Source organism: Delphinapterus leucas, chromosome 2, assembly GCF_059928025.1.
Source record: "Delphinapterus leucas isolate spDelLeu-1000000601 "Yukka" chromosome 2, BTC_Dleu_Yukka2, whole genome shotgun sequence".
In the NCBI taxonomy this organism is placed as follows: Eukaryota; Metazoa; Chordata; class Mammalia; order Artiodactyla; family Monodontidae; genus Delphinapterus; species Delphinapterus leucas.
Genome location: NC_143130.1, coordinates 10,193,445 through 10,220,156, shown reverse-complemented (window position 1 = coordinate 10,220,156; position 26,712 = coordinate 10,193,445). Strand labels below are relative to the sequence as shown.

Genomic DNA, 26,712 nt, shown 5'->3' with positions numbered 1-26,712 from the left:
TGAGTTGATTACTATAGCTTTGTAATAAGTTTTGAAAGCAGGAAGTGTGAGAGACCTTTAACTTTATTCTTCTTTTTCAGTATTGTTTGGGTTATTGGAAGTCCTTTGAGATTCCATCTGATTTTGGGATGGATTTTTTTTCTATTTATGCAGAAAAATCTCATTGGGATCTTGATAGGGAGTGCATTGAATCTACAGATTGCTTTGGGCAGTACACATAGACATCTTAACAATATCATCTTCCAATATGTGAACACGACATGTCTTTCCATTTCTTTGTGTCTTCTTTAATTTCTTTCAGCATTGTTTTGTAGTTTTCACTCTACAAGTCTCTCACCCTTCTTGGTTAAATTTATTCCTAAGTATTTTTTTGGTGTTATTATAAATAGAATCACTTTCTTAATTTCTCTTTTGGGTTCATTGTTAAGTGTATAGAAATTCAACTGATCTTTGCATGTTGATTTTGCATCGCATAACTTTCCTGGATTCATGTATAAGTTCTAACAGCTTTTGTGGATTCTTTAGGGTTTTCTACATATAAGATCAAGTCACCTGTGAATAGAGGTAATTTTATTCTTCCTTTCCAATTTAGATGCCTTTTATTTCTTTTTAATAAATATATTTTATTTTTGGTTGTGTTGGGTCTTTGTTGCTGTGTGTGGGCTTTCTCTAGTTGTGGCGAGTGGGGGCTACTCTTTGCTGCGGTGCGCGGGCTTCTTGTTGCGGTGGCTTCTCTTGTTGTGGAGCACGGGCTCTAGGCGCGCGGGCTTCAGTAGTTGTGGCACGTGGGCTCTAGAGCACAGGCTCAGTAGCTGTGGTGCACGGGCTCTAGGCACGCGCAGGCTTCAGTAGTTGTGGCACGTGGGCTCAGTAGTTGTGGCTCATGGGCTCTAGAGCGCAGGCTCAGTAGTTGTGGTGCATGGGCTTAGTTGCTCCGTAGCATGTGGGATCATCCCAGACCAGGGCTCGAACCTGTGTCCCCTGCGGTGGCAGGCAGATTCTTAACCACTGCACCACCAGGGAAGTCCCATATTTCTTTTTCTTGATTGCTTGCTCTGGCCAGGACTTCCAGTACTATGTTGGATAGAAATGGCAAAAGTAGGCATCCTTGCCTGGATGATACTTACAGAGTATCTCCTGTGTGCCAGTCATGGTTTTAGAGTCTTTGGGATACATCAATGAACAACCTGGATAAAATTTTAGCCCTCATGGGGCTTACATTCTATAGCATAGAAAAAATAATAAATAAAACATAATAAACAAGAAATAATATAATGTGCAAAGAGGTAATAAGTGTCATGAAAATAGAGCAGGATAAGGGGGACCAAGAGTTGGGAGGCAGGATGGAGTGGAGGACAGCAGCTTGAGATTTTAAATAGGATGGTTAGGGTAGGTCTTATTGAAAGGTGATGGCTGATGTAAGACTTGGTGGAAGTAAGCCATGTGGCTTTCTGGAGAATAAGCATTCTAGACAGAGGGAAGAGACAGCCCAGTGAGAGGTCATCCTGTGTATGCTGTATATTAGAATGAGCCTGCAGGCAGTCTGATTATTTTAGTAAAGAAGAATTAAGTGCAGGTTTACAAAAGCAGTCAGAATAATTGTTGAGATGAGTGTTAAGATCCTGAAGTAAGACACATTTTTATTGTATTATGGTCTTTTTTTCTATCATGAGAAAAACCTCAGTAGCTCAATATATAATAAATCAACTAAAAAAGGTGATTTTTCCTTTTAAAATGTAGCTTTGTAAGTACCTTTTCAGAGTTATGGTAAATACATAGACCAAAATACAGTATATATATATATATATATATATATATATATATATATATGTATATATATATGTCAAAAGTAATTCTTTAGATTACATGATCATATAATTAAGAACAATTATATGTTTTAGTTTTATGAGGTAGAGAATTAATTTTTTTTATTCTTTGGGTTCTGAAGACTAGAAAAAATATAAACATTGCTATGTTGAATGCAATTTACTGTAATCATTAAATAGTTGTTTACTAACTGACATTTTATTTTATTCTTAAAGAATAAACAACTGTGTATTTGAAAAGTGTAGTTTAGGAGTCATAAGGCTTGTTTCTATTCTAATTCTTGAAATTCTTTACTGTTTAATTCTGGGGAAGTCCTTTTAGTGTTCTTTTGCCTAAAAGTTTTGTTTGTTTTAAGTGGGACTTAAAAGTGTATTCAGTTTCCAAAATGGCCGTGCATTTGTCATTTTGTGATTATTGTTTTATAATGTAGCAGTGCACTGCTTTAAATATTTGTCTTATTATGAACTGTTAAAGAGGAAATTCTATTTTAGATAAATTCCTGTTCTTGTTTAATGTCCAGCTCTAGTACTGCTCATTTCTGTATCTTTTCACGATACTTCAGAATTAATTGCTTCTTCACCTGGGCGACCATAGCACTTCATGCCTATTTCTATGACCTATCACTTTTCATAATATAGTTACATATTTATTTATCTATCCACAAGTTACCTATCTTTGTATCCCCAAAACTCTAAAATACTTTGCACACATTTGGTGTTCAGTCGTCTTTAACTGAATTCATATGCCTGTATATTTAAAGACCAACAGTTAATCCCTAATATTAAAACAGCAGAAATTAAACTAGTGTTCAATAACATTGCCACTGAAAAGGCAATATTCCGTAAAATGAATGGTTTTCCTGGTTGAAAACTCCTGCTTCAGGCATTTAATAAGATTTAATTTGGTCTTGTGTTCTAAATTTTACCTTGTGTGGATGGCATAAATGCTTACTTGCATGACTCGGGTAGCTAGATGTAAAAAGTAGTTGTCTTGAGACTGATTATGAAATCACTAAAGTGGATGATTATTACTGATTACCTCCTACTTGTTTCTTTGCATTTCGGATCAAAAGCACAAATTTCTTAAGGATTAAGTGTTGTAAGAACTGTTCATAAGTGTGTTTTATGTAGTGATGTAATTTTCAGCAGGCATTCATAGCCATTTACTGGATGACGTCCCCTTAAATATAATGAATCAGAATATGATCCTTATTTTGTTTAGATTTTCAAATTCTTTTCAGCTCCTCCTAACCCTTCTTTCTCTCTCCCATTTAAAAACTTTTTTGGAAGAACCATATCGATTCACTTATTCTACAGCTATGTATTTAACATCTACTATATGCCAGGCGCAGAGGGAGGCATTGTAAGATTTGTAAGTGCGCAAGAGAGATAAGACCTCAGTTCTCAGAATTAACAGGTAAACCAATAAACATTTGCCCATTTAGCAAGCATTTACTCATTGTCTGCAATGTGTTAGGCATCATTTTGGGAACTGTGGATACAGTGGTAAAAATAACAAAGTCTGTACCCTCTGTAGCGTACATTTTGATGGAGGAATAAAATATACAGGGAAGACATTTCTAAAAATGTTATATTTGAGCTGAGATATGATGGATGAGATGGAACAGAAGAAAAAGACTGAGGCCAAACAGCAATTACTGATGATAAATAGAATGAACTCCTCGTGTTTGATGCATGTTGGTTTGTAGTTTCTGAGATAAGATTAAGTTTAGTAATGCTTCCATTTTGTCACTTAATTATTATTATTATTTTTTTGCGGTACGCGGGCGCCTCACTGTTGTGGCCTCTCCCGTTGTGGAGCACAGGCTCTGGACGCGCAGGCTCAGCGGCCATGGCTCACGGGCCCAGCTGCTTCGCGGCGTGTGGGATCTTCCCGGACCGGGGCACAAACCCGTGTCCCCTGCATCGGCAGGCGGACTCTCAACCACTGCGCCACCAGGGAAGCCCTGTCACTTAATTATTAAATGAGGGCGTCAGTTGGGAAATTTTGTGGGAGGCGATGGACAGCAAAGAGGGAACAATTTGAGGAGAGAGAAATTTGAGGACACAGATCACTGTGAAATAGTTGATCACCCCAGAGAGAAGAGAATATACAAACCAAGGAAGTGCAGTAGAATTGCTGGGCAGCATTGAGGGTCTACTTGCAAGTTTCTTATCCTGAATTTAAAGTGAAACGATACAGCCTAGTTGTGTGGTTTTCTCTAGCTACAGGCATAGGTGTGAAGAAGATGCAGAGTTTAACCAGAGTTGGTTTCTCAACCCCAGGAGACTGGTGGTGGAGAAAGAGAAGAACAAGAGTGCTGAGGGCATTTGCAAGGAAGTTATAATAATTCAAGCTGTAGAATTTATGCTGGGGAAGGAGAAAATGAAGAGGGAATGAAGACTGAAGAGATCTGATGGATATAAAGAAAGCGAGGAATCAATGGATTGGTGGATTAAATGAAGTTGAAAGTTGTGGTCAGACAAGTGAATTTCATGGGCTAATATTAGTATGTAATATTAACACATTTATTAATAGATGTGTTTCTATGTGTATGCATACACATACAAGCACAACTGCATTAACTTTTTTTTTTTTTTTGCATCAACGTTTTAACATCGAAAAGAGGGAGGTTTTGCACAGATAATTGAAAAATTCTGAGGACCGCTACAAGTTCTGGTTTCTCTTTCTGTTCCTTTTTTTTTTCCTTTGTAATTTTATAGATATGGTTGAATGTAATATAAGGGGAACATGAAAGGCTAAAAGCTTTACTTGGGAGATCTTATCTTAGGTTATGTATAAAATCTCTTTAAAAATCACTTGACCTTATTGGCCATATTCTCCTAATTATTTCAGCATTGTGCCAGGTGCTGGGCATACAGTAATATCAGGTCAAGGTGGGTTCAGAGTGGCCTTGGAGTGCAGAGGTGGGCACGCAACCCAAATGGGATGGAGAGGGGTCACCTTTGGAGGGAATGACATCTAAGCTAACATCTGAGAAGATAAGTAGTAGCAAAGAAACCACAGAAGTGGGAGGGAATAGTGTATATGAAGATCCTCAAGCAAGAAAGAAATGACCTGAGGGATCCTGAGTGGCTGGTTTGTAGTGTCTGAGGGAAGAGGTGTTGAGACATGAGGCTAGGAAATTAAGCAAGGGCCATATTTTAAAGGACTTCGTAGTTTATGTGAAAGAAATTTCATCCTAAAAGCAGTGGGGGACCGATCATTGGGTTCTATTTACATAGACCAGTGATATAAAACACAATCATTTTAAAGTGTGGGATTTGCTTTGATGGAGAGGTTGAATTTTATCATCTCTAAGGTTCATATAAAGCAGTAAATCAAAATGATTTAAATATGTGCCTCTTATTTTAATCTGAAAATAATTAGTAGCAATTAAAGTGGAACTGTATTAAACATAGAAAGCCCTGCTTACAAAGCATTATTAAACTCATATTCATTTGTTTGCAAAAAAGAATTGAAATTAAAATTTTTCCATGACTCTCAGTACATTTGGTAACTGCTGTGTATTTTCCATATCAGTGAAAATATTAGATAATTTCCCGTGAGTTTATGTGTGCCATTTAATATCACCAATCAAATGTAGATGAAACTCTGTGCTTTTTCTCTCCAGTGATTTAAACTTTTAAGATGCTTCCATTAATTGGAAAAACAATCATCTTTGATAACTTTCCCGATCCTTCTGATACATGGGAAATCACTGAAACAATCGGCAAAGGAACTTATGGAAAAGTTTTTAAAGTGTTGAATAAGAAAAATGGCCAAAAAGCAGCAGTCAAAATTCTGGATCCGATTCATGTAAGTCACATTGGGTTTTTTTTTTCCTGCTGAGTAACTTTTAAAAAAAATCTGTATTAAACAGTTAAAAAGTCTCTAGGTATCTTATCTTGATTTATTTATCACAATGTCAGTTACAATTTGAAGAAAATGTTTAAAAAAAAAGTCTGCTTGTTAGAGGTTCCTTGTTTATATGCTTAACATATATAATAAGGTACAATAAATACTTGATATAAGAATAAATATGTAATGCAGATAAGTATATAAATAATACAACTCTCAACAGTTGATTTAATATTATTTTAGATTTCAAAGTGTTGTCAGAATATAGATTTATGGGTCTAGAAGTAATCCTAAAATATCATCTGTACCAGATCTCCTTTTCTTCCTGTGTTCATTTAGGCTTCAGGCAGAATTCCTCTTATTCCAAACCAGAAATATTTTTTAAATTAAATTTCATTCAGAAAAGGGAAGTTAATTTTCAGGTTTACTTAAGTGTTTCCAGAGCAGAAATGATGTTCCTTTATAACCAGGGTGAGGTTCCTTGTGAAAAATTGAATGTCCTGGTCAGTCCACATGGCCTCTTTTTCAGCAGTGCCCCAATGGGCTCCTCCTTTGCTTTTTTGGGGAAATCCAGTTGTGATGAGGGAAACTCATCTTTCTTTGCCTTTAAGAGCATGAGGAGATGGATGAGATTCTTCTTTCTGGGAGTGAGAGCTGGACATTGGGGAGCATTTTCAGCTACTGGGACATATGTAGCTCTCCCCTAGCACCTGGGGGAGCTAGAATAAGCTCAGTGATCCCATAATCCCCAAACCTCTACTGAGAGCAACTTCTCCGATTACTCAGCTCTTGCACACGCGATGGGAGTGCCGTGTGATGGAAATGACATGATGTGTGTGGGGAGGGCATCAGAGTCCTCGTCACCGCTGTTACGCTCATAAACTGTAGGACTCTGCAAAAGGTCTGCCCCTGGGCCTCTGTTCACCTTGGTGTTGCTCTTTCTTTTTTGATAGTTTATTTCTGCTAAATCCATGACAACTACATAGTTTCATGTATCTTTGAGCAGAGGAGGGGGAAGGTGGGGTTTCTTTTCAAGTAGTAAATTAGATACACTGGAGGGAAAAAAAATGAATAGCACTGTGACCAGGCTTCACTGATGCTGCATGTGTTCATGTTCCCCTGTTGGAAAGTTCTTACCATTCAAACTGAGGGAAGAGAGACACAAATTAGGCTGTACCAAAGTAACTGTACCTCTGGTCTTTGCAATTATGGGTCTGTCCTTTGGTCTTCACTGTTAAGGGTTGGGGTCCATGGTGGCGAGAGAAAGGGCTCCAGACTGATCCCAATGTATCGCCCCATAATCAGTGTCTCTCTCCCATTCCTCTGCTTCTTTGTGGACAAGAACAAGTGGCTTGTGAATACATGTAGCCGTTATTCTTTCATAATGTACTCGTGTTTGGTAGACTGCTAACCTTATACATCATGTCTTGTTCTATTGCTTAAATGAAACATGTAGATTCATAACTACAGTATGAAATGTGTTCTTTTGCTGCTGTTATTCTTGTCACAGTACCTGTGTATTTCCCTAAGAATTCTTTATTTACTCTCATTCATCATGCCACAAGTCAAATAAAAAAGATTTATAACCAGAAGATTATAATCTTAATAAAATAAATTTAGATGCACCCAGGCATTTTGCAGAGTGGCTTTTTTTTATTATTAAAAGGGTCTTACTGTTATGGATTTTGAACTAATAATCTTCTCTCCAAGGTAGGGAGGAAATGAGCAATACTAGAAGGCAGTAGGCTAGTCCTGGATCTCACACAAACCAGCTCTTGTGACTCTGACTGCCCTGAGCTTTTAGTTTCTTCCTCTCAAATTAGAGCTCTGGTCTAAAATTCTTTCCAGCTCTCTGATTCCTTGATTCTGTCTTAAAACAGTGTGGACATTAAATGTTACCATAAAATATTAGAAGTCTTTTTCTTATTTATGACTCTGTGAGTTGTTTCATGTATATGTGATTTTCCTAGATACATGACTAAGTACCTAGTCATGTTTGCACTTTTATTACTGATGGGATAACAACCTATTCTACTTCTGGGGAATGGGCCTTTAGCTAACTAAAGGCTGTATGCCAATTTATGTAACTTAACTCTTTCACTTTTTTGGAAAGGTAGGAGTTCATTGCATGTATGACTAGTTTTTGATAGCCTTCGAATATCCTGTACTTCAAAGAAACAAAATGAACCAGCTAAAAGTTTTCATTTCAAATAAATGGCTTCGCCATCGAAATAAAGTTAGCACTACAAAGAAAGGAAAATCATCTTAGGTAGTTCTCCATATACGTTTCTTTCTCATTGCACACAAAAACAGCCTTTTATTTATTCCTTTTCAATGAAATAAATGTAATTAGAGATATATTTGATTAGCAGGAAAATCACAATCTCTCCCCTTAAGCAGTGTAATGAGAAGTTTCAGTACATAGTACTGAGTGCAGTAAAAACTATTCTGACCTTGCTTTGACAAAATAAAATTCTACATTTGGTAGTCTAAATTGTTTCTTTGACTTCATTCATGTTTTTCTCACCGTTCTCTCCCCATGACTTTTTGAAACTAGGATATTGATGAAGAGATTGAAGCAGAGTACAACATCTTAAAAGCACTTTCTGACCATCCTAATGTGGTCAGATTCTATGGCATGTACTTTAAGAAGGATAAAATAAATGGAGATAAGCTGTGGCTGGTTCTTGAGGTGAGTGTTTCAACATTATTTTACATGTGGAAATTTGCAGTGTGGTCTTTTTTTTTTTAATACATTTTATTTATTTATTTATTTTTGGCTGTGTTGGGTCTTGGTTGCTGCACGCAGGCTTTCTCTAGTTGCAGCGAGCGGGGGCTACTCTTTGTTGCGGCGCGTGGACTTCTCATTCCGGTGGCTTCTCTTGTTGTGGAGCACGGGCTCTAGGCCCGCAGGCTCAGTAGTTGTGGCTCACGGGCTTAGCTGCTCCACGGTATGTGGGATCTTACTGGACCAGGGCTCGAACCCATGTCCCCTGCATTGGCAGGCGGATTGTTAACCACTGCACCACCAGGGAAACCCCTGCAGTGTGGTCTTGGAATGACTTAATGTTTATGTAGCATTGACCCCGTAAAGCAGTTCTAATATGTTCCTGGCTGGTCACATCCTCTGTAGAATGTTATGCCCAGCTCTGGTCTTGCCACCTTTAGAAACATGGGGAAATGAAAGGAAATTAATTAAAGATTAAAAGAAAATGTTTCACGACTTCCCTGGCAGTCCAGTGGTTAAGACTCTGCCCTTCCACTGTAGGGGGCACGGGTCAGATACCTAGTGGGGGAACTAAGATCCCACATGCTGTGTAGACAAAAAAAAAAAAAAAAAAAAAAACAATAAAGGAAAATGTTTCCACAATAAACGACTAAAGAAACCAGGATTACTTTTCTTTCAGAAGAACATGTTATAAAGGGACTTCACTATAATTTTTATTTATTCATCCATATTTTGTTCAACATAACACGTGACAGAGGCTCAGTGCCAGGTGCTATGATATGAGAGAAAATTAATGTACCTGAGGCTTCATTAGACAAAAATGGCGAGCTGCTAATTTCTTCTTCTGGCTTCACTGAATACTAATGACATAAACTACAGAACTAGGTACGGTGGGTCCTCCATATCTGTGGGTTCCACGTAGTTGGATTCAAACAGCGCGATCCGTGGATATGGAGGGTCAGCTGTATTTACATTTGTGGGGAAAAACCTTACTAGAAATGGTGTTGAATATTGAATAAGTTGCCAAAGGGAAATTATGGAGTCTGCCTTTTCAATTTCTGAGAATAGGTTGGGACAATTCTCTCTAATGCAGGAGTACTGGAAGGTGCCCCACTAGGGTAACTGCCAGTCCTAGAAGAATGTAAGAATGTGTTTCTTCTGATTTTCATTGAGTATTTTTATTCAAGTTGAAGTAATCACTAACTCCAATAAAATTTATAAAAATTTTTAAAAGCTGCTCTTGTCAAACTCAGGGCTAGTAAAACCTTTATTTGATCACCTTAACATCATCTATTTATTGTATTCACATTATTTTATTTTTTTAATTGAAGTATAGTTGATTTAGAATGTTAGTTTATGGAGTAAAGCAAAGCGATTCAATCATATCTATCTATCTATCTATAGATAGATAGATACACTCTTTCTCATATTCTTTTCCATATGGTTTATCGCAGGATATTGAATATAGCTTACTGTGCTGTACAGTAGGACCTTGTTGTTTATCCATTCTACATATAATAGTTTGCATCTGCTAACCCCAAACTCCCAATCCATCTCTCCCCTGTACCCCGCTTCCCCTTGACAACCACAGGTTTGTTCTCTGTGTCTTGTATTCACATTATTTCATTAACATTTGCTTATTCTGTTTCTTTTTTAGAATGTGCCATTGATTTTCCTGCACAATAGTCATTTATAAATTATATTGTCTCCGTACTTTATATTTTTTCTATTATGGTTTTTAAACGAATCTACAAGTAGTGATCATTGTAGAAAATACTTGAAACTATAAAAAGAACCACTCTTACCTCTGAACATATTTCCTTCATCTTTTTTTTGTGTGTTTAAAATGATTGACAATATTATTTATGAAATTAGCGTATTTTTCCGGTTCATATAATTTCAGATAGACTTAATCATTTTTATCTTTTTAAAAATAAATACATTCACTTGATTAATAAAAAGCAAGTAGAACCAGAGGGCTTATAATACAGAACAATATTAGTGTAGATCCAGGTTAGTGGTGCCACCCTGTCCTGAGCAGGTAGGTCTGTGCTTTTGCTGTGTTGATCGCTGTACCTGGAAATAGATGGCCGAACTTCTCTACTCTTTCATTTCCTAATCCGTATTCTGAATTTTGGCACGATTATTAATTGCACCTCTGGAACCCTATGCCCTCCTACTCCATTCTGGAGGTCTGCCAGGTATCTGACCTCTGATATCTCTCTGCTGCTCACCTGGGTGGAATCCACCATTTCTGCCTTCTCTTTCCCAGGTTACTTCTCTGTTTCGCACATCATGTAGTTATGTACCTTGCTCCCGTTATCCACGCTACTGATGTCAACAGATCTTGAGTCCGTTCAGTTCAGTTTTTCTAAGGAACAAAACCCCCATCTGTGTGTGTGTGTGTGTGGTGCTCAGGCAGGCTCCTGGATGTTGATACTTTGTATGTTGGGTAAGAGGGTATCAAGTCTTGATGAGAGACCTCCAAAGGATCCCTTTTTTCTGCCTCTCCCCTCCCACCTCCTCCACTTTCACTCTTACCTCGCCCTGTCCTGGTTAATCTGCTCAGGTGACCTCAAAATAGCCCTCAGCTAGCACTTCAGTTTGTGGCTTCCTCTGCATTGCTCAGTTACAAACTCAGTCATCTGCATGCCATGTTGAAAAATTTTGTTGTTATCTCTTCTCCACTTCTCTCCCTTTTTGTTCTTTTTTCTCTTGTGGTTTTATACTTTTTTATTCCTTTACTAGCATTTTAATGGAGATTCACATGTGAGAGGAAATAAGTGTATATGTTTAATCTGCCACCTTTAATTGGACCAGAGTCTTTCAAAATTGTAAAATAGAATTTTCAAGAACCTTCTCAGAATCTGAAACTGTGCATTATTTTATAGAAGTTTAAAAAAATTTTTAAATAACCAGTTGTGTTCTTCAAAGGTAGGCAATTTATTATGATTTCAGAATTATTTTGTATTTCTCAGTTTAGTTCAAGATAGCTTTATAGTTTTAGTTAAATCATGCATTAAAACAAAGCAAAACTTGTACTCATCTCAACATAATTACCTAAGTAATAGAATATAAATTATGAACTTAAACCATTTTGCCTTAAATTAATGGTGAATTGTGAAGAATTTACTTCATATTTGTGTTTGTGTATTGGAGATGCGATGCTCTGCAAATCCTTAATGCAGTCTTGAATAAAATTTTGTATATTTATATCCTTCAGAACATTTTCAGTAATGCATCTTTAATTTTTTTCCTTGTTGAATCATTGGAAAATTAGCATTTGAAAATACAGGTGTTCTGCCTAATGTAGGCCTAAATGGGCAAGGACACAAGGTACACAAGGCCCAGAGTTTAAAAATATTGAATGAGATCAGTCACTGTCTTTTATGCCTAACAAATTCCTATTCTAATTATATTGTCATTTCTCAGTATAATCACTTGGAGTTAGGTGTGAGTTGGAGACTCCAGATCATAGTTAAATGTTCTTTTGAGAGAGCAGAAAAGATTGATTAAAATGCTTTTGGAACATCAGGTAGAAGCAAAGTGGCTTCCTGATATAATGAATCAGCAGAGACTTAACAGCTTCTTTGAACTTTGTCCTTATATTTTATTATCAGATGGAGGTATTGGAAATATCCCTAAAAGGCTTGAGAAAAAAGAATAAATGGTAATTTATTAAAATAGTATTTCAGGAATCTGACCTATTTGCACTTACAAAGTGGGGGAAAAACATAGAGAAAGCAAGAAGTTGGCAAACTGTATGTAAGGTAATTGATTTGCACATATGCAAATTAGACTAATTATATATACACATAAGTGGCTAGATGTACAATTACCTGATTTATAAACATGAATGGTGCAGGTGCTGCTTTAGAGGCACTTTCAGAAAATTGGCTTGTGGCATAAATACTTTATTCTACAAAATGACTACTAATTATACCTCTTATCATAATAAAGCCCCAATAAATTATTCTGCATGAGGGTAAGGATGGCCAAAGAGGGGCTGTGGTGTTACCCAGAGTCATGCTAACAGTGCTAGACTTCTGATGTGAATCTACATGAAGAAGGTGTGTCCTGGAGGGGCTGAGCCATCAGTAAATATCCCTCGTTATCAGCCTGGCATGTGCCGGGGGCGCCGTACCAGCTTAGACAAACTCCTGCCCAGAGGTTTTTCATCTTGAAAAATCATTTTATTTATATTTCGATCCAGAATTGAAATTCTAAGAAGGGGATTACTTGCTCAGATTTTACTGGATAGTCTATTTTTTCTGTTATTTAGTTGTGATTTTTGAATTATTGCTTTCAGTTTGATACGATTTTTCTTCTTCCTGTTTTTTTTTCTTTCATTTTGTTACACTATAAAGTTTTGAGCATTAATGATATACAGGCCTCTGTTTAGGAACTATTTCCTTCTAAATTCTCTGTATATTCATTTTCAGGACATAGAGAAGAGCACTAGTTGCTAGCTCTCTGAAATTCCAGTTACACGAGAAGGGGTAGAAAGTTTTCTTTTGTGGGAACTGATTTTTTTTGCAAAATGTCTATGGGAATTTTTATTGTTACTTAGTATTCTAGGTTTTCCTAATGATGTCAGCATAAAGGGAGAACTGATGTTTTTTGTTTTTTTTTTTACTTATGCTTCATTTTGAAATACTAGACTTATATTAATTTTTGCTTATTGCTATCATATCTCTTGACTGACCTGCTTTGTAAAATGTACATACCTCTTTTGCTTAGTGTTTCCGTTAATTCGTAGCATCTCCTGTGGTGGATCAGGGGCTTGATATAGGCGGGGCTCGGGGGAGGTCGCTAGGTTTCTGCATCTGATTATCACTAAATCGGGAGACTAAAAAACAGAGTCAAAATTGAGTTAAATCAGTCTGGTATTAAGCATTTTCTACTGATGAGCTTGAAGGGCAAAATTGTAATTTACCCTTTCTTGGTTGGCTGGACAGCAGCACCTTAAGTACTTGAGGAATACAGTCTTCTGCCTCAGAGTCTATTTGTCTGGTATGTCCTCAGCCATAGTGGCTGTGAAAAGATAGCCTCTGTCATTGTGTGTGTGTGTGTGTGTGTGTGTGTGTGTGTGTGCGCGCGCGCATGCGCGTGCGTGCATGCATAAGTGTCTAGGACTAAAGTTTATTCATCCAGTCATTTATTAATTCCATAAATATTATCTATTACTTTGGGCCAGGCATTTTGGTAGGTTCTGGGCATTCAGTGGAGAACAAGACAAACTGTCATCCTGGGGCTTAGAGTCTAATGGGGCAGAAAGACGATTTAAAACTAAATAGACAAATTAAATAATTACGCATTGTTATTGATACTATGAAGAATATAAATGGGGTGCTAATAAAGAATGAAAAAGAAGACCCTTTACGAAAAGAGAGGTGAAAGAAGGCCTAGCTGAGTAGGTAACATTTTAAGCCTCCACCTGAAAAAAAAAAAAAAAGCAGGACACTTGTGGTACCTTTGTTCTTTAATATATATTCCAGATACCCTGATAAGAATCATCCCCGTCTCAAACCCACTGAAGCAGAAACTCCAAGAATGAGTTTTAGGAAACTAGTTTTTTAAACAAGTACTAAGGTGATTCTTATCAAAGGAAAGTTTGGAAAACACTGCCAGAGCTGCTCAAATTTCAGCGTGCATAGAAGTAATCTGGGACTTCTGCTCTGGCCATGACAGTAACTTGCCTCATTGTGTGGCTGTACCATAAATAACTAGAAAGCTGCATAAAATATATTTTTAAAAACACAACAATTTTCAAACACTGGGAAAGAGACAGCTTAAGACTGTGACATTGAGAAAAGGAAATAAACAAGAGGAACACTACAATTATCCCATCTTTAATCTTGGAGGCAGTTTCCAGACCACGGGCATAAGGAGGACATTCCCAAGGAGATCACAGCTATCTTGCTGAACTGAAAAGATTGGGAAGGCAGAAGTGGCTGGAATTTTCAAAGAAGGGAGAGTTAAGCAGGAAAAACGCTCCAGAAATCTGCATAGGGGTTCCCTTGAGTCTTTTACTGAAAACCAAGCTGGAAATGTATAGGGCAAGATTTCGGGCAGTTGGGCAAAGAACAATTATTAGGGTAAGAATTACTGAAAAGCTGTGATCTGAACAACTGCTGGAGTTTGTGCAGGGTTGAGAGATGCTTGAGTTCTGATCAGCCAAATTGGGGAATCTTTGTTGAACCCCTGAGGCACTTAGTAGAGACCCTCCAGAAAGGTTATGCGTTAAAGGAAGGGCTAGACTCACCCTAGAATAAGAACTTCCCTTGGCCTCCCATAAGAAGTTCAAAAACAGGGCTTGAAATGTTCAGGTTGGTCCACAAGTAGATTAACTGCCTGACAGAACAAAATTCAACATTCATTAAGGGAAGACAACAAGATCTGAGCATTCAAATGTAAAATTAGTCATGTCCATCATTTAATAAAAAATTATTAGATATGTAAAGAAGCAGGAAAAGGTGACCCATTATCAGAATAAAAATCAGTCAAAAGAATCAGACCCAGGAATAACCAGGATAATGGAATTAGCAGATAAAGACTTTAAAACAGCTATTATCACAGCGTTCAAGGATTTCAAAAGGAAAACATGAACATAATGTTGAAAGAAATGAAAACTATAGAAAAGAGTTGAATGGAGCTTCTAGAATAGAAAAATACAATATCTGTAATGAAAAATATATAGTATTGAGTTTAACAGCAGCTTAGACATGTGGAAGAAAAGATCAGTGAATTTGAAGACCGGAAAATAGAAGCTGTCTAAACTGAGCACAGACAGACAAAAAAGGGAGAAAGACCCCTGCGACTTATGGGACATTATCTAGTATTCTAAACTGTGTGTAATTTCAGTCCAAGAGCAGTACAGGGGCAGGGTGGGGGGGCAGAGATACAGTATTTAAATAAATGATGGCTGCAATTTTTCTGAATTTGGTAAACACTAAAAAGTCACAGATCTAAGAAGCTCAAAATCCCTCTTGTAGGATAAACAAAGAAAACCACACTAAGATATGTCACAAACAAGATGCTGAACACTAATAATGAAGAGAACATTACAAAAGCACCAAGAGGACATGTAGGGGTCAGAGAGAAGCGTGGTCACTGATCTGTCCTCCAGTGCAGTGGAATGGTATATTTAAAACATTGAAAGCCTTTCAACTTAGAAATCTGTATACAGTGAAAATGTTATTCATTAATGAAGGCAAAATAAAGACAGATGTTCTCATCAAAGGAAAAGAATTTACCGTCAGAGACCTGCACCATAAAAATGTGGAATAAAGTTTTCAGGCTGAAGGAAAATGACTTCATATAAAAACTCAGACCTGCAAAAAGAAATGAAGGATATTCTCCATGGTGAATATAAAGATAAATAAGAAACTTTGTATGTTATATTTTTTAGTATCTTTAAAAGAAAAAAAATCACTGTTTGAAACCATAATTATAATTATGTATTGTGGGGTCATTACATGCAGAATTAAAATGTATAACAACAATAGCAAAGGGACAGGAGAGGAAAAATGGAAATGTACAGTCTTAAGGGTCTTACATTACTTATGAAGTGGTATAATATTATTTTAAGGCATACTCTGTTAAGTTAAAGATACATATTGTAAACGCTAAAGCAACCACTAAAAATAAAATGAAAAAGTACAGTTAATAAGCCTATAGAGGACAAAATTAAATACTACAAATATTAGTTGTGTTCTTAAATGTTACTTCATTTGCTGTACACCCTTACAATTTCCAAAGACTTTAACTCATTGTTTATTTTTATATTTTCACCAGTTATACTGGGGAATGAGTCCACAGAGTTCTTCACACTGTCATTCTGGGGAAAAAAAATGAATCCTATGAAATCTTTAAGAAAGAAATAATCAGTCTTGTTGACTCATTTATGAGGGCAACATTATACTGACAAAAGAAGACAAAGATATTACAAGAAAAGAAAATATATTCTGACATTTCACATGAACACATTTGGAAAAAATCTTTCTCAAAATATTAACAAATTGAATCCAGTAATATATAAAAATGTTAATATGTTATGACTGAATGGGATTGATCCCAGGAATGCAATTTTATTAAAACATTTAAATAAGTTTGTTAAACATTAAAATTTATTGCATCATAATTCACTGTATTAATGGAATCAAAGAGAAAAAAAATCAATAAAAACGTGTCAAAATTCAACACCCATTTGTGGTAGACAATCTCAGCACTCTAGGACTAGATGGAAATTTCACCTAACAAAGTGCATCTACCCAATTTCTTATAAAGTGTGCAAAAAAAGTTTGGACTCCTTGCAAAAGCATATATATGATATGTTTAATATCTTTCTTTTGGGGGGAAATTCAAACTAAAACCACAATGAAGCTATAGTACACACCCACTAACATGACTAAAATTTAAAAGACTTATAATACCCAGTATTGTTGAGGTTGTGGAGCAAATTGAACTTTTACACATTACTTTGGCAGTGTGAAATTGTGCAGTTACTCTGCAAGCAATACAGCCGTGTCTTATAACATTACACCCACAGTTACCAAAAACTTCACGTGTAGGTGTTGCTAAAAATTGGTTTCTATAAAAAGACTCAAAAACACTTTTATAAAATGAGCAAAGTAAAAACTAGAATGAGTGTTAGAAAATGAGAGTTTCTGCTTTTGTGGCCTCACATGGGATATGGTCAGACTAAGCGAAGCATCTTAGAACATTCTTAGAATAAACAAAAAACAATGAAAAACAGCAAAAGTCAGAAATGCCAAATGCAGAAGTCAGTAGTCCTTTTCCAGAAATTCGAGTAAAAATCTCATATCTCTCCTAACACAGTGAAGACAGAATACATTTTGAAAACTTATAAAAGCTGTCTTTGGAAGTGAGTTGTAATGATCTGTTCAGAGAATATCATCCCTTTTGATTTAGGTTATTGGTTTTTTTTTTCATGTTTGACTACAGCCTAGGGAGAGGATTCATTCTCACTGTTGCTCTGTCCTTTCATTAGTGTAGCTCTGGCTTAAGAAAAGTATGCTTCAGTTTTGTTCAGTGAAAGAACATTAAGGCCCTGTTGTAGCATTGTGCTGCGAAGCTACACTTAAGTGTTTTCTGGTCCCCTATTACAAATCCCCCTTTTAACCTATCTTGGTGATTTAAGAATTGCATAGGGTTAATACGATGCAATTCATTCCTCTGGGTGCAGTTCTTCTTAAATGGAAACATAACGGTCATTTTCATTTTTTATGATCTGTTGCTTAATTCAACATTTGCATTTCCTTTAATATATTTTAATCCTTCACATTCATTTAAAAACAAACTTACTAAAGTTAATTGTTTTTCACTTTATTCATATATGAAAGGCATTTTATGCTAATTGAACAAAAGTAAATTTCACCCTAGAGCATATTTGAAATGTTGCTAATTCTAAACGAGGATTTAGAATATTCATGGTGATATCTCATCTTGGGCATCTTTAGGAAGAGGTCAGCCACAAGTTAACTTGTGGTTTATTGACATTTGGTCCCTATGGTCTGTTTAATAATTTCTTTTTCGTTTTAATCTACCTCTTCTTCAAGTTTCATTCAAAAGACCCCTTTCCATTCTGAAAATTAAACCACTATTCCTGCTTAGGCAGCAGCCAAATAGTAGAATAATTAGTTTCTAAGAAGACCCTGTAAGGGGTCTGACGTAACTTGGAGTAATTTTCTTTGCTCCTTCATTGTTAGTTTAGGACCTTTTCAAATATTCTTGATGTTAGCAGCTAGATTTTAAAAAATTAATAGATTTTATTTTTTTGAACAGGTTTAGGTTTATGGAAAAAATGAGTGGAAAGTTCAGAGAGTTTCCATAAATCCCCCTCACCAAGTTTTCCCTGTTATTAACATCTTGCATTGGTATGGTACATTTGTTACAGTTGATGAGACAATAATGATACATTATTGTTAACTAAAGTCCATAGTTTACATTAGGGTTAATTCTCTGTGTTGTACATTTTACAGATATTTTAAAGACTTTATTTTTTAGCATAGTTTTAGAGTCACAGAAAAATTGAGAGGGAGGTACAGAGATTTCTCATATGTCCTCTGCCCTCACACATGCATAGACTCCCCCATTATCTACATTTCTTACCAGAGTGGTGCATTTGTTACAATTGATGAACCTACACTGACACATCAGTACCATCCAAGGTCCACAGTTTACATTAGGGTTCACTCTTGGTGGTATACTTTTTATGGATTTTGACAAATAAATAATGACCTGTATCCACCATTACAATATCATATAGACTTGTTTCACTGCCCTAAAAATTCCTCTGTGCTCCATCTGGTCATTCTTCCCTTTCTCTTCCCGGAACCCTGTTAATCATTGATCTTTTTACAGTATCCATAGTCTTGCCTTTTCCAGAATGTCATATAGTTGGAATCATACAGTATGTAGTATTTTCAAGTTGCCTTCTTTCACTTAACAGTATACATTTAAGATTACCCTATTCCTTGTGTTGGTAACTAGGTTTTAAACCCAATTCAGAGTCATATTTTCTGTTTTCTGGGTACCTTTGAATAATAGAAAAGTGTTCTGTAATAATTGGGCATCCATATATAATCCATACCTAACACATGTACAAAAATTAACTCCAAATGGATTATAGACCTACCTATATGTGGAACCTAAAACTATAAAACTTCCTGAAGGAATTATAGAAGAAAAATTTTTTGACCTTGGGTTAGGCAAACATTTTCTTGATATGACATAAAAAACACTTTCCGTAAAATTTTTAACATGATAAATTTAGAACTTCTGCTTTTCAAAAGACACTTAAAATAAAAGGTCAAGCCACAAACTGGGAGAAAGGACTTGTATCCAACATATATAAAGAACTCTCAAAACTCAATAATAAAAAAAAATAAAAAATGAACCAAAAATTTGAACACTTCACCAAAGAAAGTAAATGGATAGCAAATACATACATGAAAAGATGGTCAATGAAATTAGTCATTAGACAAACTCAAATCAAAATCACATGAGATCCATTTAGAATGGCTTTTTAAAAAGTCACAATGTCAACTGCTGACGAGGACGTGGAGCAACTGGAACTCTCGTTCACTGCTAGTGGGAATGCAGAATGGTACAGCCACTTCGGGAAATAGTTTAGCAAATACCTAGAAGGTCATACATGTGACCGATAGGACCCAACAATTCCCAACAGCAATGAAAACCATATTCATGGAAAAGCCTATTATGCAAATGTTTACAGTGGTTTTGCTCATAATTGCCAAAAACTGCAAACAACTCAAAAGTCTTTCAGTTAATGAATGGATAAACAAACAGTGGTTTATCTATTCAGTGGAATACTCAGCATTAAAGAAGGAATGACTAACATTAAAATAGTCTTAAAGAAGGAATGTACAGCAACAAAGATGATTCTCAGATTCGTTGTGCCAAATCAAAGGAGCTAGACTTAATGGGCTACACACCTTATGACTCAATCCGCATGACATTCCTGCGAAGATAAAATCATAGGGGCAGAAAAGAGATTAGTGCTTGCCAGGGGCTGGGGAAGAGGTTTGACTACAAAGAGACAGGAGGGTAGATTTTTGTGTGTTGGAGTTGTTCTACATCTTGACTGTGGTTGTGGTTACATGACTAATATGTTTGTCAATACTCAGAGTTGTATGCTAAATTGGGTGAATTTTATTGTATGTAAATTATGCCTCAACATACCTTACTTTAAAAAAAACCTAAAGTGTATATCACAAAGAATCCTGTATTCTCAACTTTACTAGTTAGGGAAAATAACTATGTCAAAGAAATATTGATACCAGAAAGTGGTATTTGAACTTCTTAGTGCAAACTCTATGATCGCATTAGTTCTTTTTTCAATTTTTATTTTATTTCCTGCACATTTCTTTTTTTTTAAATAAATTTATTTATTTTTTATTTTATTTATTTATTTATTTTTGGCTGTGTTGGGTCTTCGTTGCTGTACATGGGCTTTCTCTAGTTGCGGTGAGCAGGGGCTGCTCTTCGTTGCGGTGAGCAGGGGCTGCTCTTCGTTGCGGTGAGCAGGGGCTACTCTTTGTTGCAGTGCGCGGGCTTCTCATTGCAGTGCCTTCTCTTGTTGCAGAGCACAGGCTCTAGGCACGAGGGCTCAGTAGTTGTGGCTCGCGGGCTCTAGAGTGCAGGCTCAGTAGTTGTGGTGCACAGGCCCAGTTGCTCTGCAGCATGTGGGATCTTCCCGGACCACGGCTCGAACCCATGTCCTCTGACATTGACAGGTGGACTCTCAACCACTGCGCCACCAGGGAAGCCTCGTCCTGCACATTTCTTTATGGCTCTTTTATTCTCCCTGTAAGATCCTAGCTCTTTACTCTTGAATTAACATAATAGTCAATCACAGAAGATGCAGCAAAGAGGCCACACTTTGGAGACATAGGAAAAGCCATTCAGTCACCCTGCAATGAATTTTGGAAATTTAAAAACTGGTCCTAAAACTTGGTTCTTTTAAATAAGTGCTCTGCAATTTAAAGGACTCAATTTCTTTTCAGTCAATTTTTAAAAATTAATTAATTATTTTGGCTGTGTTGGGTCTTCGTTTCTGTGTGAGGGCTTTCTCCAGTTGCGGCAAGCGGGGGCCACTCTTCATCGCGGTGCGTGGGCCTCTCACTGTCGCGGCCTCTCCCGTTGTGGAGCACAGGCTCCAGACGCGCAGGCTCAGTAGTTGTGGCTCACGGGCTTAGTTGCCCCGCAGCATGTGGGATCTTCCCAGACCAGGGCTCGAACCCGTGTCCCCTGCATTGGCAGGCAGATTCTTAACCACTGCGCCACCAGGGAAACCCTCTTTTCAGTCAATTTTGAATGATTTTGTGAACTAATCTTGCTGGGCCACAGAGGAGGTGATGTGACCCTGTATTCTGCTGTCAGGACGGCACACTCTGCTTCTTATCCAGTTAAACGTGTTCCCTTTTCTGCAGAAGAAAATGCTGGTTTGGGAGTGCCAGGGCTGCACAGATTCCTGTAGAAGATGAACGTTTTCTTTGAATGTAGAAAGACACCAGCTATAAAAGGAGTTGCATCTAAGTGTTCATTTGTGACTTCGTGTTTAGATTTTAAACACACTTACAAAAACAATATTACACATGATGGCTAGATCAACCAGCCAGCCCAGACCTCCTTTTGGGGGATCATGACATGTCATGATTAAATGTAAGACTGGACTCTAAAGTCAGGCTGTCCAAGTTGAGGTCTTAGCTCTGTCACTGCTGTGTGATCTTTTCCAAGTTACCTGAGCATTTTGTGCCTCACTTTCCCAATCCTTAGTATGGAGATGCTAATAATTCCTATTTCACAGAGTGGTGAGATACACAGGTAATGCATGTAAATGGATTGGAAATGTGCTAGCTTAAAAAATGTGCCCAACACAGCTGTTATTATCTCATCTGTAATGTATCAGAAGTGTTAAGTCATCCAATAAAATCTAATCACTGTGTTAGAAAAAAGTTTGAGAGCAAATGTGTTCAGTATTTTAGATGAGGGTGTCAGGAATACACTTCCTCTCACCTTTGTTTTCTACCTCCATTTAGGTCAGTAGAGTCAGGGAAATGCCAGGCTCTTAGTTTGCAGGCACTGAGGTGTCAGAGGAGGCCCCATAGTTCAGGGTAAGGGCAAGGACACCATGGACCAGAGCCCTGGGGGGAGAGACAGAGCTGACAGCAAACGCGAATGGATAACACGTTAGGGGATCATCGGGTCAAAGCTTTGTTGGGACCATTTACCTAGTTATCTCCCCTCCCATGTTCCACTGCTAATGTCAGTGTTTGTCTCTTCTGAGAATGCACAGCCCGTTTGAAAGTTTACTGTGGGACTTCATGTTACCTAACTTCAGAGAAACCTGGATGTGAAAAATTCCCCTACCATGCCCCTCCCTCTTGTTTTCCTCTACTCTTGGGAGGTGTGGAGGGAGGAAGCTAGGGAACATGACACTTAAAACAGTTTTCGAAAATAGTATTTGTAACCCTTACTTCAGCACACTCTGAAGTTTTACCAGAAGGGAGGTATGTTTTTAAATTAATGCGCATATGAAACAGTATATAGCCATGGATTGAGGTCACATTGCACTATTAATTAAACTATCAGGAATCAAGAATGCCTTAAAGCCCTAGATCTTAAAATTTGAGACTGATTTATAGAATCATAATTCTTTTCCTTAACTTTAAAAGCCAAGCCCAGTGCTTCTTCAGATTCTCTTCTAAAAATTAATTCAAATGAAAACTGTGTTCCCGTAATTAATTGTACACTAGTACAAGTTTATATCTTCATTTCATTTATGAAACCATAAAGATGATGGGAATAATTGTTTGAAACAAAAATTTAGAACAGTTTTGTAAAACGTTTTGAGAAAACCTTTTATAGCAAGTACTTAAAATGGCATATCATTTTATTATCTATCTTGAAATATTCTTTTATAGCTGTGCAACGGAGGATCAGTGACAGATCTTGTGAAAGGATTTCTGAAGAAGGGCAAAAGAATGAGTGAGCCCATAATTGCCTATATTTTACGTGAAGCGCTGTTGGTAAGGCGGTTTAAATTGTTCGCGCATTAATTAGGAGGCAGTTCCAGTTAAATAAAAAGTGAGGATCCTATTTTTAGCAAAACATCACTGCATTAGTATTTATCGATGCAAGAGTAAGATGCAAAATGTGAAATGTTTAGCATAACTAATTCCTTTTTTCCATTAGAGACCTACCCTCCTTGTGTCAACAGAAAACTGAGTTTTGATCTCCTAGGTATATTTCTGAGATTATGGCAAAGGTAGATAATGTGTATTTTTACTAATAGTTAGGTTTTTATTGGCCGTTGTTTATTTATTTATTCCTTTAAGAGCCATTATTTCAAATGAGTGTATAGAATGTTTTCTTATGTTGAGATCAGCACATTTTAAATAAACTATTTGCTAAGGGCTAAGGAGTATGTGCTGGTTTTTTTGAATTTTTATATAGTCCAAAGTGGAAATGATATACTTTGATTTGACTAACTCAATGTGAAACATTTAAGAACCTTTGTTAATTTTAACGTGTGGTGTGTTTCCTATTGATTTTGTATAAATGCATCCATCTGAAAAATGTGTTTTTGAGGCTTTCTTTAAAAGTCACTATGTATTTATTTCCCATTTCTAGGGACTTCAGCATTTACATAACAACAAAACTATCCACCGTGATATAAAAGGAAATAACATCCTATTAACCATCGAAGGCGGAGTTAAACTCGTAGATTTTGGTAAGTTTTGTTTGAAATGCATGGATTTGGGCCGCAGAATGACTCGTGTGATGTGATTTGATCATTTGCCGTCAGCCTTGCTTTGTAGGCATTGAAAGAGAAAAAACCAGTATCTCATCGAGGTAGGAAAGTTGCAGAGATTTTAAAAAATTTGGCAAATGAGAGGTTCCCAGAAGAAAGAGTGACTTCTTTCAAGTCAGCCATGGTGTGCCTGTAACACTCCTGCAGCGGTATGCGTGGTTGATTCTCTGAAATAGATGGGCTCCACATAATCACACTACGTCTAAATGGTAAGCCCACGGCCCTTACTATTGATTGCTTTCCCGATGGGCAGGTGCCCAAACCCAGGATTTTGAGACATGAGGGGAAACCTTCAGATGTCTCTGGGAAAATGTTTTCCCTCCTAAGAGGGCAGCACAAGTAAAGATGGTCTCTTTCTTACTTGGGACCTTCCATGTCTTATTGTGTTGCCCGCAGCCACCTTGTTCTATCCTGAGGTGTTCCATCCCAAGTGGAAAGGCAGCCCTGCAAGACGGGAAGAAGGAGGGTCCTTGGTGACATAGTCCAGCCACTAAATCAACTGACTTTGAAACCTCCCCTATCTCTGGACCTTCTGTCATGTGAGATAATACATTTCCATATTGACTGAGCCAATTTGGAGTGTCTGTGTCAGAGCCAGAGGCACTGTAGCTGATACCTCGGCTCCTCCTTTTCCAGTTGTGACAGTGATATCTCCCCCGTCTCACTGGATCCCCACTAACACATGACACCCGTGAGAGTGGGTAGCATTATTCTAGGACATCTCAGTATCCTTGTTGTTCTCCCCTTCCTGCACTCAGGCTGGGTAAGGTGTCTCTCCTTGTGCTTCTGTACCCTGTATATTTCTCCATTTCTGTGTTTATCACATAAGATTATGATGGTCTATTTGGTCTTCATATGTAGATAAAGATACTTAGGCTCACAGATAGACAGGGTCATTAAGAGGTGGGACTATGTCATCTTCTATTTTGTAGACCTAATACTTTGGGAATAGTAGTTCAGTGAGTAATAGTTGAACGAATGAGTGACTCTTCCTTCATTTTGCATTTTGGAAAATGAAGCTTAGGGAAAGTAATCGACTCAGTTTAGAAATTAATTGTTTTAATCCCAGTATGTAGCTTTTTAGTGATCTGGCTTCACCCAGGAATGAACTTCAGAGCATCTAGACAGGAACAGTTGAATAGCGTATCTTTTAGACGACCACGTATTTTTTTCCCCTCAGCTGAGCATTTGGAAACTACGGAGCAGCAGTGAGCTTGGCAATGAATTCCTGATTTATAACTGGGACGCAGCTAGTGTGTTACCAGCTGAGTTCAGAGCTGTGCCTTTGAACAGTCTGGCCGGGTTAGGATGCTAATGAGAACTTGTGCCTGAAATTCCAAAAAACAACAACAAAACGCTCTTCACTGCTCCATGGACAGAGCCATGACTCTCTTCAGACAATAATTTTGGCTCCAGTCTTAACAGACCCAAATGGAGAACTTAACATTTAACTTGAGATCTCATAATTCTCTTGCTCTAAAAAGTGGCTACAATATATAGAGCCCAGATGAAAATTGTTAAAACAAATGTAAGTAAACATCTTCTTCAGTCACACACAAAAGAGAACTTGATAAACCAGTAGCTCTGAGAAAGGCAACTTCCTGGGACATCCTCCAAAGTAATCCAGAGTAAAAATATACACCTAGATAATAAATAGAGTGGCCTTTATTATGATATCTTTAGAAAGTAGTCATAACGTAGAAAGCTGACAAAACGGGAGCTTTGGTTTTATATTAATTAACTTAAAGACTTTACTGTCAGCAGCAATTAGAGAAGAGGGTCAGTTGCCTATTAAATGTGTCCCTGGTGTCTGATACTAAAATGCTATTATTTGCATATAAAAGGATGCTTATATTTCTGTTCTCCATAGTAAGAGGACATGGATTCCATTCACCTAAGATGGTTTAAGGTTTTCATATGAATTAAAACCCGAGGATGGAGGTTCATACATAGTGAAGCTTCTCAAGGGCATAAGGAATACAGAGTACTAAGCCACCAGCTGCAGAACCAAACTGAAAATCAGGGTCCTCAGTTTATGTTTAAATCAGATTTTCAGAGAATGCCACAGCTGGGAGTAAAGGAGTTTAGAATATATTTTTATTTGGATTTCTCTCCTCATAAAATGTGCAGTGGGCTCATTATTGGGTACTGGAGATCTGTATTCAGATGGTTGCCAGTCCTCTAAATGCTCAGATGGAACCCCACCATCTCACCCATTCCCGGAGATCTGCTTCATATCAAGAGTTTCTTACCTTAGAAAAAAGTCCTCAGTATCTATTTTGTTGCTCAGGCTAGAAATCTTGGCTTATCCTTGAGCTTTCCTTTGTCTTCACCACCCACATCTACCACGAGTCACAAGGCTGTGTCTCTGTTATAAATTCCCAGGCTCCATCTTTATCTCTCTGCCCCGGTCCTCACCATCATCTCTGACCTGGGCTCCTGCGGCCACACTTTACTAACCCCCCTGCAGCCAGTCTCATTCCTCTCCTTCCAGACCATTCCCCACACCACAGCTCTGGCTCAGCTGACCCTGCCACTCTCTTGCTCAATATCTTGTCCGTGGTTTGTCAGCCCTCCTTGGGGAGGGCTGTGCGCCTTGTGATCCTGTCTGCTGGCCCAGAGTAAAGCACTGAATGATTAACACCTTTTTTTTGCCCCTTGGCGCACAGCAGGGAGCCCCTCTTCCTATTACCTATGAGCCAGGTCAACTTCTTTCAGCCTCTTAAATGTACCACCGTCTTTCTCAGTCAGGGCTCTTACACATGTGTCGGAGGAAGTTCTTCGAAATTGGTTAACATGCTCTTCTCTTGCTTATCCAAGAATGTGACCTTCACCCCAGTCTGCCAGAAGCATCTCTCTGTTTGGGGGGGGCATGTTAAGATTTGTTCCAGAAGGAATGCAAGAAAATGACTGAGGTAATATTAAAAAATAGGAA

The 26,712-nt window shown here is 37.5% G+C and overlaps 1 protein-coding gene across 1 annotated transcript in view; it reads left to right on the top strand.

The window, feature by feature from the left end:
- The first annotated feature begins 2,749 nt into the window (after positions 1-2,749).
- MYO3A (myosin IIIA) overlaps positions 2,750-26,712 on the top strand; it is a 172,989-nt gene continuing 149,026 nt past the window's right edge. The window contains exons 1-4 of the mRNA XM_022580201.2: positions 2,750-5,646; positions 8,246-8,380; positions 22,888-22,992; positions 23,597-23,696. Coding sequence (XP_022435909.2) covers positions 5,479-5,646; positions 8,246-8,380; positions 22,888-22,992; positions 23,597-23,696 — 508 coding nt within the window. The 5' untranslated portion in view covers positions 2,750-5,478. The remainder of the gene's footprint in view (positions 5,647-8,245; positions 8,381-22,887; positions 22,993-23,596; positions 23,697-26,712) is intronic.